Raw genomic sequence first — 16,306 nt, 5'->3', positions numbered from 1 at the left:
ACACACACACACAAACACAAACACACAATTTGCGATCTTCCATTCTTAAAATCTCTTCCACAGTTGAACGCTGCACATCGGCCCCCAGAGCCAAAGATACACAGGACCAACGGTGTCAGTCCAAGCATGTTCGATCCCAGGATCTGCCCCGCCCCCTCTCATCCCGCCTTCTGCCTTAGTATCTGTAGTCTCTCACAACTCTGCTGTGTACTACGCCAAGCCCATCTCCTCCAACACACTCCTGGGGGACTCGTCCTCCTGTAAGGGATAACACAGAATCGGTTAGATTTAGAGAAAACAACAAATACACACATCGACATTTCATGGAGCTGCCTGCTTTGAGAGGTACAGACGACATTCACTACAGTCAAGCCTTTACCAAACACGTTACATTATGGCAATATGCAATCCTGAAGCATTGGGGAAATAACAGGCCACCTAGGGCAGGGGCTGAACCTCGCTACATTTCTGCAGCTCTGAGATCTGAAAGCTATTGTTTTATCAGATAGGGTCTGATGGAAATCTTAACTTTAGACCTGTTTAGTCCCATTCTTCATTTGTGTGAACTGATAAAAACTGACAAAGACAATTTAGATTGAAAATGATTGTCCTTGTGTTGTGACTGAGGGTGTCACGATTCTCCAAATCCACAATCCAATTTGACTCCTGATGTCAACTTCACAATCCTACATTTTTGGGTTGAACTTGACTTGGCGGCTAAGTCACAAAGAAGAGCCACTGATGGCAGAAGGGTTCTTTACACCCACAGGTTGGGTTTCTCAGAATTTGAGGTCCTGTTTATTCGGAGACGATCTAGAAAGGAAACGCAAAAGTGGCGTTGCATTCTGACTTTTTATTCCGCGTTTAGACGAGCGTCTGGACAAGCGGGGGGGAAATCTGCGTGCATACGGTGACGCTAAAGCTTGTGAAATTCAATGTAGTATCCACGTCAGGTGTCTACGCGGAGCTGTGAAGCACTGCAGCAAACTTTCTCCCTGTTCTCCCTCCCATCCCCTCTTCCCCTCAAAGAAGTATAAGAAAGAGGTATTAAAACAATTGGAATAACATAAAAATAGAGCAAATAATGAATAATTAAAAAAGTAAAAAATAAAAAAAATGAAAATAAAATTTAAATACAAATAAAATATATATAAAACGTATATACATGTCAGCATAGACACAGATGTACATACATATATGCACACCCTCACATTGATTAATTAACTAAATAGATGAATATTGTAAACCATTGTAACACTGATGTAATTCGAGGGCTTTTCTCAGGACATTATGTTGCACCACATGGACATTCTACTCTCTCAGAGCCTCCTGTTGTAGCATGTTACCAACATTGGCATCTTGTCTTAAAAAACATATAAAAGGTCTCCAGATGGCATCAAAAACATGTTGTTTCTGTCTAATAATGTATGTTATCTTTTCCATTGTCATGTTTGATGCCATCTCTTTAATCCACCTGCCAATTCTTGGTCCATCAACATTTTTCCAGTTAAGGGAAATTATGCGTTTGGCTTGTAATATGCAAATATCTACAAACCTAGATTCTTTACTTTGTAGTTGTGGGATAGTTGGGTATATACCCAGAAGAAAAAGCTTGGGGTCTAGCGGTAACTTCCTAGATAATACTTGATCAATCATATTAATGATATCTTGCCAGAAGGATTTCACCTTGACGCATTCCCATACGCAGTGGTACAACGTTCCTCTTTCTTCATTGCATTTAATACATGTATCAGGGATGTTATCATTAAACTTGTGCAATTTGACTGGGGTTATGTATGTACGCATCAGCCATTTATACTGAATAAGTTTCAAGTTGCTGTTAATTGTTTGTTTCTGAGCTTTCATACATGCCCCTTTCCAGTTTTCTAATGATATTTCATCCCCAATATCTTCATTCCACTGTCTTAACTTATGATTAGAAGATTCGTCAGATCTGGATATGAGCAAATCATACAGCGAGGAAATTAAACCTTTACCATAACAGTGTCCTGTAATTGCTGTCTCTAGTGAGGAAATGTTAGGTATGTCCAATGAATAATGTTGAGATGACAATATAAATTTCCTAATTTGAAGGTATTTAAAGAAATGCGTTTTTGGGATGTTATATTTGGTTGATATTTCTGAAAAGGACATAAATACGTTATCTTTTCTGTACATATCTTGCACTTTCCTTAAGCCCTTTTCAGCCCATGTTCGAAATCCTGGATCACTACACCCTGGTTTGAAAGATGCATTACCCCAAATAGGACTAAAACGTGACCAAGATGGATTTATGTTCAAATATTTACAAGTATCGAACCAGATGTCAATCATATTTAATACAAGAGGGTTGTTTGTTTGTTTTTTTAAACTCTTCAGGTCCGCTGAATATAAAAACAAGTTAAGTGGTAAGTTAGGCTTCACCGAGTAGGATTCCAAGTCCTTCCAGGCAGGGTTTTCCCCAGAAGAAAAGTAGAACATGATGGATCGCAGTTGAGTTGCCCAGTAGTACCACTTGATGTTTGGGCATTGAAGGCCTCCTCGGTCGTATGGAAGATATATTAAGGATAAGCGTAATCTTGGACGTTTATTTTGCCAAATGAAGTTGGTAAACAATTTTCTAGTTCTAGTAAACAGAGAAGAGGGAGGGGGCAGGGGGATATTTTGGAATAAGTAAAGATATTTAGGCAGGATGTTCATTTTCAGAATATTTATCCTTCCGACCATTGATATTGGTAATGATGTCCAACGTTCTAGAGATGAGGTTGTTGTTTCCTGCAGTGATTCATAATTTATTTGAGAAATCTTGTTCACCTCAGGGAAAATTTGAATACCCAAATATGGCAAATTATCTGTAGAGTTAAATGGAGAGACATTAACATTGCCATTTATCCTCTCTGATTCATTAAGTAACATTGTAGAAGATTTTGAATAATTAACTTTATATCCAGATATTTTTCCAAAGTTTTCAATAAGATCTATGAGTGCTGGAATGGAACTATTTAATTTTTTCAGGAACAAAATTACATCGTCAGCAAAAAGGGCTATTTTATGTTCCAGGTGACCCTCCCAAATTCCAGAAATATCTGTTTGCGACCTAATCGCTATTGCTAGTGGTTCTATTGCAAGAATAAACAGTAATGGGGATAGAGGGCTTCCTTGAGGGCAACTTCTAGAGATATCAAAAGGTTTAGAGACCACATTATTGGTTAAGACTTCTGCAGTAAGTTCTGTACAAAGCAATCTGACCCATTTACAAAATCTATTTCCAAATCCAAAACGGACAAGAACCTCGAACAGATAAGGCCATTCGACGCGGTCGAAGGCCTTCTCCGCATCAAGTGATAGCAAGGCTGTGTCTTTCATTTCAAGGTGAGATCTGTCATTGTGTGTCACAAGGAGCCGCGCTGGGAAGATGATCCTGTGTTTATTTATCCCCTTGTCACGCAGCTTCTTTCGCACCTCATCGTAGCTGCGCTGCATCTTGTGTACCCCAGCAGAAAGGTCCGGGTGAAAGCGTACTTGCTCATTGCCATATAGGATTTTCCCTTTTATTCGTGCTGCCTTCAGCATTCGCTCCTTGTCTCGGAAATTTAAGACTTTCATTATGAGAGTCCGTGGACGTCCGATGTTTGGGTTAGAAGGAAGGATACCGATTCTGTGCGCCCGTTCAATTACCGGAGCCTCACGCGGCTCCAGCCCCAGAGCCTCCGGCAACCACCTCTCCAGAAAAGCTGTAGCATCTTGGCCCTCTGCTTTCTCCGGTAGGCCCACCAACCTCACGTTGTTGCGTCTGCTTCTACATTCCAAGTCATCAACTTTATCAGTCAGGGTTTTCATGGTATTTTCCAGTGTGTTGACTTTGGTTAATAGCTCATTAACATTATCTTCAGCATCTGAAATCCGTTGTTCAGCATGTGCGATGCGCGCCGTGCATTCCTGCACCTGCTTTTTCACATCAGTAATTGTACAACTAACAATTACTGATGTGAAAAAGCAGGTGCAGGAATGCACGGCGCGCATCGTTAGTTGTACAACGTCAATTTTCTTATACAGGCCACTTTTCAAGGATATTATGGCTTTCATGATATCTTCGTTAGTTTTCTCGCCTGAATTATACGTTTCACCATCTTCTTCCTCACCGTCCTCCGCCATGACGGGTGGCACGGCGTCGCTCATTTCTTCTCCGTCGGAGTGTATATCTTCATGACGTGACTTCTTTTTGTCTTTTTTGTTGCTCTTTGGTGGCATTTTTGCTTCCATGTAGTTTTATATTCGCGTCGTCTAAGTTTGGATCAAGTTTTGGTTAGTTTTGTAGGATTTTTCCACAAGCTAGCAGCAGAGGTAAAAAATCGCGACTACCTAGCACCTCGCCATAACCGGAAGTCTGTTTTTGCCCCTTTACACAGAAACACAACGGTGGAGCGTTATTAAGATTTCCACTCTGGAGGGTGGCTTCACTTTTTTGCATTGTTAAGCCCCAAAAACGCTGTCGTCGTCTGAACGAAAGGCACATCTGATGAAATATTTTGTTGTTGTCATCCGGGCGCGCTGTCGTGTAAACAGGGCCTAAGAGGTGAACCTGAATGCACCGTGAAGTCCCTTTGGACCCCCTGGTTACTGTTCGTTATTCTTCTTACAGAACTCACAGGGATGACACTGCACTTTTTATCTTTGAACATGCGTGAGTAAGCAGGGGTGCTAACTGATGTAGACACCAAACCCAAACCCCAGTTGGTAAAACCCTAAAGCCAAGGTTACCTCCTGCAGTAGGTCAGCCTGTTCAATGGCTTTGAGGACGCTCTTCTTCGATGTGTCCTGTATCTCTCCTCCCATCAGGAACTCATCTAGAATGAAGTAGGCCTTCTCAAAGTTAAAGATGATGTCCAGCTCACACACCTGCACGAACAGACACAAGACATCAATGTTTTCTACGGCAGGGGAATTCTTCACATGCTCTCCGGAGATACGACTTCTCCCTTGGCTCTTAACAGCACAGACAACCACACGTCTATGACTTACACTGCCAAAGTACTTATCCAGAAGCTCTACGAAGCGGTGGATGACCTCCAGTGTGATCAGCTCATTGTCCTGCTCTTCAATTGCACAACAGAAATACAGGCTGGCATATCTGCATGAAGACACACACAAAACAGAAACAATATCTGTAAACAATATAATACCATCTGACATAATGAGGGGGCTCAGTCCATAGGTGACTCGACTGGGAACCGTAGGGTCGCCGGTTCGAGTTCCTGAGAGGTGCCAGTTAATTTCCTGCGCACTGCCGAGGTGCAACTGCTGCATGTATATAGGTCCTGTTTGTGCATGTGTGTATTTCAGGCCTCTGTGTGTGTGACCTGAATAATAATAATAGAGTGATCCTTGCGGGTTTAATAAAGGAACTCTTCTTCTTCTCCTCTAAAGCAGGGCTGGAAAACACAAACATTTTTATCAAAATGCACCAATGCATGTAGACATATGAAGTAATAACCACTGTGTCTTCATGAGACCAGCATTCAAAGTAAAATCTGCTGTTTGTCTGTTTTGCTTCCTCTCCACAAACAAACAGCACCAGAGTCTGTTTGGAAGCCCACTGGGACAACTCTTTACATTTGATTTGATCTTAAATATCCAACAAGACAAGCCGACTTCATCAATTGGCTTGTCCTTTTCCCTGACAAACAGTCAGAACTAATGCTTCAATATTCAATTTACTACAATGTAAGAGGCAAATCCTCCAACCCTCCATCCTTCAAATCCTCACATTTGGGAACCCTGAAACTAGGACACAATTACTATCTCATCACTTGACAATAACACTGCTTAATTAAAAACCTATCCAAAAATGCCTGGCGTGTGAAAAAACAATGGTTAACAGGAGGTTTGTGATGTGCAGCAGAGCTTCTGTTACATTTGCAGTGTTCCCTCAGTTTATCTCCACTGCAGGAAATCCCTCTGTGCTCAACTCATCTCCCACCCACCTGCCCACGCACAGGCTCCTTTGTTTTGTTAGTCCACCTCTGCATTCTGCTGGCAGTAATGAGCACTGACACACACTGATCTGAGTGTGTGTGTGTGTGTGTGCGTGTGCAGTCAGACCAATGAGAGTCGAATGCTGGGTCTCACCCTTTCCACCCACCTAAAATCTGATGCTGCTCAGCCCACACACAGACAAGAACTTTTATTGGTCTGTGGGAGGGGAACCAAAGTGAAGAGTAGACTCACAAATCCAGAGAATCTGCTGCTTTCCTTAAGACACCTTTAAGACTTTTTACTGCGACATGAAATCCAACCATCACTGATTTCAAATGCCTCTCGTCGGTAGACAGAAAATGAATCGACTACTTTGCTAATCAATTACTCCCTTCTCTCATTTTTCAAGATAAAATGCAAAATGTTCTCTGGTTCTAGCTTGGGCAATGTGAGGGCTTCATATTGTTTTTGTCATGTTATCTGTGGGGTTTGAACCGCAAACAAACAATTCAAATGTCAACTCGGGCTCTGGGAAATGTTTTCATTATTTTGTAGACAAAACAAAAAGACACGTGATAATGAAAATAATTAGATGCAGCCCTAGTAATGAATATACAATTTATTAGACAATTAATTATTATTTCCAATATCATAATCTCTCTCTACCGGCACTTCGGTGAAAAGTCTTATTTTATATTTGACATTTTCACAGTCCTTTGTGACGACAAGAGGCGGGTAAAGTATCCAAAAATTGTACTTAAGTAAAAGTACTGTTACTTTGCAAAAACAAGTACTCAAGCAGAAGTAAAAGTACTCATCCAAATAACTACTTGAGTAAAAGTACAAAAGTATTGTTTGAAAAATTACTTGAGTAGTGAGAAACTATATATATATATATATATATATATATATAGGGTTTTTTTTTTTTTTTCTTTTTTTAAAAGGCACACCACTGGCGGGTTAAATGACTGGTAAAATGATTGTGTTAGTTATTAACTGTTTAATTTGTGGGGAGGTAAAGTTGTAATCTGTAAGTTTTTTCCTGTTTTAGCGTCTGCTTTGGTGGTAAGATGTAACTGCAGGTGTGCCTCTGGGACCTCATCTCCCAGAGTTCCCTCTGGAAACCAAAACAGTGTCGACAGTATGACGTCAGTAATTACCCTTTACATGACACACACTGCACACTGGTAGGAGCTCTGAAGAGAGAAGGGGAACAACGTAAAAAGTAGGGCGGAAACTGTCTTTGTCATGTGTCACGTAAAATTTATGCACCACTTTGAATTGTTTAAACAGTAAACTTAGTCATGGTAAATTATTGCGAGTGTATTGCCTTTAACACACACACACATCTCATCTCTCTCTCTTTCCCTCTCACGCACACACTCAAACACAAACAGACACACACACCCTTGTTAGGTTACCACACCAAATAGACCTACCCCTATTTTTTGGCAAAAAAACGCATATTATTAAAAAGATTTACACAAAATTATAATTTTTCTTTTATCCGATAACTGGATTAATCAATCGATAGCTGCATCCCTAGTAAAAAGTGTCACTAACTGTGACAGCACATTTAATTTTGACGCAGGAAAGTCCCCACAGACAAAACAAGCGCTTTCATTAGTGGGTCATGTGATCACTCCCCGTTGATTTAACTCACTTTGATAGATAGGAACCTAACAGACAATTAGATAGATTTGACTTTAAACAATCTTCTTAATGAAACTGGTAATATCAGTAAATTTGAGTCACTAGGGTATTTAGCACTTCAGAAGAACTACACATTTGCTTCCGGTGCTAACTGGCTTCATGTAGAATAGAATCATTGTAATAATATATTACATGGTTTGTGTATTTTATGGATCTTTATTTATGAATATTTGAATTCATGCATTACACTGTTTGAAAAGCCTGGAGCTCTAGGTTATATGTAGGATATCCAGGCAGCCTGTCCTGTTAAATAAACACTGGTGTTCACCACAAGGAGGAAGTGAGCAGCCACAGCTCATTAACATTAATAAAGTTGATGGAACTCTTGCCTGTTGTCTTTTATACTTACACTTAGCCCATGGTGAGCCAAGAACCTCACTAAAGACACTGACATGGACACTTCTGGAAGAGGTTTCCAGCCGCCCAGTAGAAACCAGTGCAAACATTTTGAGGATTCAGATTATGATTTGGCGTTTTTACCTTTTATAGACAATCTTGAGGTCCCTCCATTCCAGGAAGCTGCACATTTTTGGCTTGCGGGCGAGCACGATCTGCATCAGCTCCCTGACCATCTTCTTCTTGTCGCGCTCAGCTGTGGCGGTGTACCACTTCTGGAGCCGCAGCTTCCCTTGACGACTGAAAAGCAGCATGAAACGCATCTATACACAGACAGGGACAGAAAGCATTCAAAACAAGGGAAAGAACAGAGACAGGAAAAGCATTAATGACAGGGGATTAATATATCTACCACATTGAAGTACTGCCAATAAATGAGACAAAGTGACGAGTATATTATATATATATACATATATATATATATAACCTCTAACAATGTTTACCACTGATTTACCACTGTTTTCTTATTCACTGTTTATTGCATGACTGTGCTGAATACCACCTAGTCCACACATGAATGAGGAAGTAAGAACAAAGTTGTGATGAACAATGGTAGGTACATGTCTTACTCACCACTCTGCTGCTCCTAATTCTCCTTTTTAACACTTATATTGTTTTATTACTAATCATTTCTAACCACTTAACTCTATCAAAGAAACTCAGCACAGCAAAAAAGGTATCACATTAAAAGCCTTCCACCAGTTCAAAGGACGCAATCCCTCCCTGATCTGGGAGACTTTTAATGTGAAACATCTACAGGAAGTGGTGCATTTCAATAATTAGGAGCAGAAGCACGGCACAGATGTCCACTTCTTCATCAATCAACAGTTGGTTTCTCCCCACACAGAAAAACTTCAACATTTCAATGGAGACACAGTGTACAATAAAGAATACACCAAACTCTCTTCCACAACTCTTAATATTTAATCAGTGTCAATTAGAAATCGGAGTATCAGTCAATAACTTGTCCCGGTCCGACATTGACATGGGAGACTCAACGGGCCACTCTGCCCAGCACCGGGGGCAGCTGAGCCCGCACTCTAGAGAGCAAATCTGCTAGCACGTTGACTACTGGCTGTGAGAGGCGTTATCTCACAGAGCACACTGGCTATGGGTTGGACAATTTTGTTTGGATTTGGGAGAAATGTTATAATGGACATATTTCAGTAGGAGCCGACTATGGAAATGTAGGTTTTTTTTACCCATTTACAGTGGCACTGAGTTGTGCCTTCTTCATTAACTGGATATTCTGAACAGAGCTGCTGGAAGTCTTTAGCTGAGAATTCGAGGGAACATTTTATGAAAACAGAACTGGGATCCACTCCGCCTGTTAAGTCTGACGTAACACCCTTTCAAAATACGATTTCTGGGTCCAAACGCTCCGTTGAAATAAAACAGACACAACGGCTGAACATGTGAACAATTACAATCACCTCTAACGTCACTTAGACACCTTTTTCATCCATAAGAAAGAGATAAAATGACAATTACGTTGTTTTTTTAAAAACTCAGATCTGTTCAAACAACTGGCAACACAACACTGCTGTGTTGTAGAAATACGAGGCTTGGACCGGTTTGGACCCCAAATCATATTCTGAAAGGGAGTTACATCACAACTTCACAGCCGGATAGGGTTGGGTATCGTTTGGGGTTTTTCCAATACCAGTGCTATAACAATACTTTTAAAATAACAAAAACCACGGTCAACAACATGGAATGGCTTTATAATTGAGGCACATTTAAAGTTTCAATTGATAGTTAAGGTTACGGATGCACCGATCCTTTATTAACACCGGATTATCGGCCCCAACACTGACAAAAAAAACGTCATTTCATTTTCATTTTCAGAAGTTTAAGCTGGCGGACAATTGCACATTTTTTAATAACAAAATAAAAATAAACGATAACTCAGTACATTTGTATCTATTTGTTACTTTGTTACATTTTGTCATACAAAGTTAGGGAAGTAATGTCGAAGTCAAGCCTGATGCCTTTAGTCTCTTCCACATGGTGAGGTGTACACTTTATTAATTCAACATTAATATCGGATCAGTGTCGACACTGAAAGTTGGATCGGTGCACCCCTAGTTACGGTAAGTATATGCTGTAAGGGAGTCTTGCAAGATGGGATCGACCGATATGGATTTTTTTAGGGCTGAAGCCGATACCAATGTTTTTTTCCTATCAGCCTAAGCCAATGACCGATACGGACTGCTGATTTCCTTGAGCGGATATTTGGAGACTATATTATTTTTGCTCCCTAAATCTACATCCTAAAAATTACACAATGGTGATAACAAATGTTACGAATTTCTAAAAAAGGAACATTAATTGAACTTAAAAAAGGCGTCTGCAGCAACACGGAGCTGCCTGTACATGCCTATCTATACATAATGGCAGGGGAAAAGAATCGGCAAAAGCAGCAGCCTGGACACATTTGCATTTATGCACGTAATAAATGCAAATGTATCGATGAACCGGTCGATCACTACTTGCAAGAGTTTTTGCAAGTCTGAGGTTACTATCTAGACCCGACCATGATGGAGTGTGGTTGAGTCTGAGATGCTTTTATCAACCTCTCAGCTGATTCTTGTAAAAAGGCTCTGATATGTCCCACTGTTCAGTAAACTACCTGCCCATCACCCAACAGCAGACAGACATAGTTGGAGCCTGGCGGGTGCTGGTAAACATAGAGCAGCGTTTTCCCCTTGGAGATTCACTTGTTCAAAGATTGTTTGTTAAATTGTTTGGGAAAAGGGCTCCACTCCTAACGGGGGGAAAACGAAACTGAAACTTATCAGTGATTCACTCCTACAAAAAAAATTAAAACAGAATAATCAAACTGAAATTCTTTCTTTAGTTTGTTGTGCTAGAAACCATAAAGTGATTTTTGATTTAACTTTGTTCTGTTTCTGTTGGAGAACATTATTTGGACCTTTTGAACAATTATTTAAAAGACATTTTCTGATGCCGAGTGTAGCTCATTGTGTGATACACTGATTTAAACTGAGTTTGCATTGTGGATCTGATTATTGCTGTTTAATTGGGATCCTTCTGTCTGGTGATTTGTTACACCTTTTAACACCGATTCATTTATTTTTGACCTTTCAATATGAACCTAACCATTAAACTGTCTGATTAAACACAGACTGGCACGCTACCAAAAAAACATTCAGGCAACCTGCTACAGTGCCCTGGAAACAACCATGATTCCTTTCATTTTTTTGTCATCACCCCCCTCCCAACGCTGTAAACCTGGGGGAAACACTGTAGAGCCTTTGTCATCATGAGAGCCAGATATTTTAGAGCAAATACTGCACTCTCATTTCGCCAGTAACGGGACTGCAGTGGGATGATAACATTGCTCTGCGTAGTACCTGCTGAATGTCTAAGTAGCCAATTGTATGCCAACACATCAGCTATAACAACCTTACAAATTGGGTGTTGGGCATGGCCAATAATTGATGAATCCCTCTTAAATGATCAGATTTCTAACTACAGTCTGGCAAACAAAAAAGGATCGTGAGCTTGGAAAGTTGTCCGGGAGGAAATGTGTACAATGTACTGAATTTAGTGTTATATGAATTAGAAACTGCTCAATGTCTGAAGTCAGGCACTGTGATACTCTCTCCACACACAAACAAACATGTAAGTGCAGCTAAAGTGTACACACACTAAGCCCACATGTGATGCTAGCCTACTGTACAGGCGCATTTTATTGACCATGCGTCCTCGAATATCAACATATAATGCAGTGACTTTGGGGTTATTACAGCTTTTATAACACTCTACGACTCACACAATCATAGCACAAATCTACTGTACACCGAAGATATCTTTACTTACGTCCACCTGCTAGCAGTCTTTACCTCTGAGCGATCTAGATGACAAAGAGACAGCGTGGAAGGTGTGGTTCCTGTTTGCTTTACAGCAGCAGGGTACTTGGAATAGGCTATCTAAATATTGTCTAATGAGCTATTTCAGAACATGCTGATTTTTAGGACACAGAGATATTTAGCGTATACGGCATATTAGGCCCACTTGTTTTCAGCTTCCTATTATGGTAAGCAAGACAAACCGCTAAGGCTAAGTCTCATCTAACAGTGTTTTATATCTGGACTGATACAGCTGACAGCTCTGCACTGAAGCTGAATTCACACATCTAAATGTGATTGAATTGAAACAGAAAATGACACATCTGAACCTTAGTCTTTTTAAACCTAAAGCTAAATTACACACAATACTTTATCTTCTTTGAAATAACAATCCATCTATAGCATGGAGTGTAAATGACACACACACACACACACACACACACACACACACACACACACACACACACACACACACACACAGTAATCAGACAGTAGACAAGGCTTCCCCAACTACATCTCAGTCTATTTGCCATCAGCAACTGTCATAAAGCCAGTATCAGAGGCCGTTTACACACCATATTTGGACACATACTGTTGTCCATGTGCTGTGCTAATACATTCCCACAGTGAAAAATGAATAGTTGCTGTGTACCTTCATCTAATAATTCACCCACTCCTGTCTGTGCAAGCTGCAGGTTGCCAGGTAGTTAGACACAGTCACCTGACTGTCACCTCCATTGTTGACACTGACTAAAACCTGGGCCTCGACTCGTTACTGCGACGAGGAAGCTCGGCAATTATTTATTCACACCTTAAAGTAACACGACCTGTCATGCTTCACTTTAACATTACTGCATGTCACTAAGATGCAGCTAACATTACACGGGCCACTCGCTGGCTAAAAGCCCCACAGTGCGTTAGAAAGACAGGACAGTCCCCCACCTTATGCTGTCACACGGCCTGTTAGCTCGCAGGCTGACGGCAGCCAGGTGAAGCAGCGCAGGTGGACACTTCCTGAAATCATACACCTTGCTAGCGTTAGCTTAGCGCCTAGCTCCGGCTCATTTCTTTTAAGCGACAGAGAAGCAGTTAAGGTTAACTTACCATTTGTTGGAGGTTGTTTTTAAACTACGGCGAAGTCACAAGACAACACTACGTCTACACCGGCTGGTCCACGTAAAGGAGTAGCCCGCAGCTAACGTTGACAGGGCATGTCTGTCAGGTACAGTACCGGGTAACTGGAGCGCAACACATCCACCGCTACGCCGAGCACTCCGCCTCTACTGAGCATGCGCACACTCGCACTGTTTTTGCCCTGAGTTTCGCTTCTCAGGTAAAACTTGGTCTTGATGAGGAAGGGGACTTTTGCCAATCCGGTAACTCTGGAATGTACTAATTACATATTTAATTACTTTCTCTTTTATTCAAGTTTATTTTTTAAATGATAAACCGAGTTTTGAGGGGTACAGAATGAAAGTATTGATTTTCCATAAAACAATATAATTAGTAATATATATTATATATAATTATATATATATATATATATATATATATTTTTTTTTTTTAATTTATTTATTTATTTTTTTTTACGGGTTTGACAATGACTTTCTGTCCCGTTCTGTTTCCATGGTAGCAGCCAATAGTGTTGGGCATTGCTGGTTGCCAGGATTGTCTGTTGTTGGGTGCAGCTACTGTAGGCTGACACTGGGTGAAATGGAGTTTTCCAATCCTGCAGCTGCTTCTTTCTCCCAGCAGCTGAGTGAGCGGAGACGGGCAAAAACCAGAGTCACTATAGGCCGAGCATCCACTCCATGGACTGAGAGAAAGGAGAGAAACGCCATTCAAACGCACGCCCAAATGGCTACGTTTCTCCTTGATCACTAACATCACTTTCATGTTTACTTAGCTGGAACGGCTAACACTAATGGCTAACGCTAACTGCCAGTCAAACTCCTCTAAACTCCACCTTGTTTTTGTGGTGTGATTTGCTGGAGGGGACGGGTTCAAACAGGCTCAAACAGACTCCGGTCTCCTGTAGGCTACTGGACCGGGTCTGACCAACCTGGCAACTCGACTGCTGGAATTATTTTTTGTTGTAGCGACTACGATCTTGAGACACTAGATGACGGAGTACTGCTCATTCTCCATATTCAACCTTTAATTGAAAATTATAGGTAAAATATAAAACACCATTCTCTGCAGCTTTTCACCCAAGGATAGCTAAATAGTGGGCTTCTTCTGATAACCTAACTATGAGAGCCTTATTTAAAACAATGCAGCATGTATTATTCATTTTGTTTTACATTTTTTATATCTTCTGATAACTAAATATTTATCTGTACACATTTGGTCAATATATCTATATAAAGATATATAGATATATCTATTTATAAAACAGTCCTAGTTTGTTTCCTGTTGCAATGTATGTTAATGACATCAGCTGACAGGAAATTGGTAAGGACCAAGGCTGTTGCCTAGCAATTGAATTCCGTTGAAAAGGTCTATAGAAACAGCTTTTTCCGTTTTGATTATTTAGGGGTTCTTCAAAACTATGCAGAATTCAATTGATTATTTAAGGGATTTTGATCTTAATGTGAAACAACCACATCACCAAACTAATGAGCAGGCTCTAAACTTAAACTACAGACAGAGACTAAAACAGACTCATCCTGTCACTAAACAGGTCAAACTCTGGACCCCAGAGACTGAGAGCACCCCACAGGACTGTTTTGCTCTACAGACTAGGATGTGTTTCTGGAGGACTCTTCTGTCAGCTTACAGGACTATGCAGAGTATGTGACTGGATACATAAGCACTTGTGTCGGCAACATTGTGCCCACCATACGAGTCAGGAAGTGTCCCAACCAAAAGCCCTGGATAAACAGTCAGGTATACACCTCATGCTGCATGCTCACTCTCTTGCATTTAGATCAGGCAATGAGACAAACAGTACAAAGCTGCAAGGTATGGACTGAGAAAAGCCATCACAGCGGCCAAGTAAAGAGGCAGTACAGAGAGAAGCTGTACAGCTTCTACAGTATTCCACTACTGACTCCAGGCGGATGTGGCAAAGCCTGCAGCACATCACCGACTACAGGACCACCACCAGCACCATCAGCTCCACACAAAGCCTGCTGATGATCTCAATACCTTTTACACCCACTTTGAGACCTCCAGCAACAGCACAGAGAGGAGGCGCGCACACTGGGACCCGACCCCCCTCTCCTCAACTAACCGTCTCATCCGGCCAGGTACACAAAGCCCTTAGGAAGATCAACCCCCCTAAGGCAGTAGGACCAGACTACATCCCAGAGCATGTGCTGGCTGATGTTCTCACCTTCATCTTCAACTGCTCCCTAAGCCAGAGCACCATTCCCTCCTGCTTCAAGACCACAACCATCAACCCCCTTATAGGCCAGTAGTACTCACTCCAAATACTTTAAGAGAGTGGTGTTGGCCCACATTCAGAGCAGCATACTGGATCCCCTGGACCCCTGGCAGTATGCCTACCACCCCAAAAGGTCCACCTCAGACACTGTCGCTTCTGCCTCCTGGAGAATAAAGACTCCTACATCAGGACGCTCTTTATTGACTACAGCTCCGCTTCAATACCGTCATTCCCCCGGACTCATCCACAAACCGTCTGCACTTCACCCTCTGTGACCCGCTCCTGGACTTTCTGAGTGGCAGCCAACAGTCTGTCAGGATTGGGAATAAGACCTTAGCCAGCATTATGACGAACATTGGCACTCCACAGGGATGTGTCCTCAGTAAGGGATGGGCCCTTACACCCTATTCATGACTGTGTCGCCTCCCACAGGGATATTATCATCCTAAAGTTTGCGGATGACACCGCGGTGATAGAATGCATCACTGGCGGGGGACGAAGCGGCCTACAGGAGGGAGGGGGCCCGTCTGGTGTCATGGTGTAAGGCAACAACCTCACCCTCAACACGGACAAGACCAAGGAGATGATAATGAACTTGAGGATGATGAAGACACCCCATCAGCCTCTGTACATCTGGGAACTTGAAGTAGAGAGGGTTGTAAACCTTGGCATTATCTATGCCTTGCCACAGTTCTGCCTTAGGATTCCCATTCCAATCTCACTGACTCCACCATCTCAAGGATGATCAGAAGAAATGGACAGCACCTTACTTAAATATACACAGCAAAGGGTCTACTTATGGCCATGTGATATTTCGGGTTTTGTTCTTTAATAAATTTGCAAACTTTTCTACAATTCTGTGTTTTGCTGTCAAGATGGGGTGCTGTGTGTACGTTAATGTGGAAAAAAACAACTTAAATGATTTTAGCAAATGGCTGCAAATCAACAAAGAGTGGGA

The 16,306-nt window shown here is 41.5% G+C and overlaps 1 protein-coding gene across 3 annotated transcripts; it reads right to left on the bottom strand.

Moving 5' to 3' along the window:
- ap1s1 (adaptor related protein complex 1 subunit sigma 1) lies at window positions 1–13,224 on the bottom strand. 3 transcript variants are annotated; one of them, XM_083937590.1, is made up of 7 exons: window positions 13,065–13,224; window positions 12,903–12,974; window positions 11,932–11,965; window positions 8,170–8,348; window positions 5,023–5,131; window positions 4,762–4,899; window positions 1–258 (listed from the first exon to the last, which is right to left on the bottom strand). In XM_083937590.1, exons 4-7 carry the CDS (start codon window positions 8,346–8,348, stop codon window positions 211–213), a joined length of 474 nt encoding a protein of 157 aa, XP_083793716.1. In that variant the 5' UTR covers window positions 11,932–11,965; window positions 12,903–12,974; window positions 13,065–13,224; the 3' UTR covers window positions 1–210. The 3 variants fall into 3 exon arrangements, with proteins under 3 accessions (XP_083793716.1, XP_083793717.1, XP_083793715.1); XM_083937591.1 differs by lacking the exon at window positions 12,903–12,974; XM_083937589.1 differs by lacking the exons at window positions 11,932–11,965; window positions 12,903–12,974.
- Window positions 13,225–16,306: the final 3,082 nt, after the last annotated feature.

Source organism: Echiichthys vipera (assembly GCF_963691815.1).
Source record: "Echiichthys vipera genome assembly, chromosome: 22".
Classification (NCBI taxonomy): domain Eukaryota; kingdom Metazoa; phylum Chordata; class Actinopteri; order Perciformes; family Trachinidae; genus Echiichthys; species Echiichthys vipera.
This window is presented reverse-complemented; position numbering and strand designations above follow the sequence as displayed.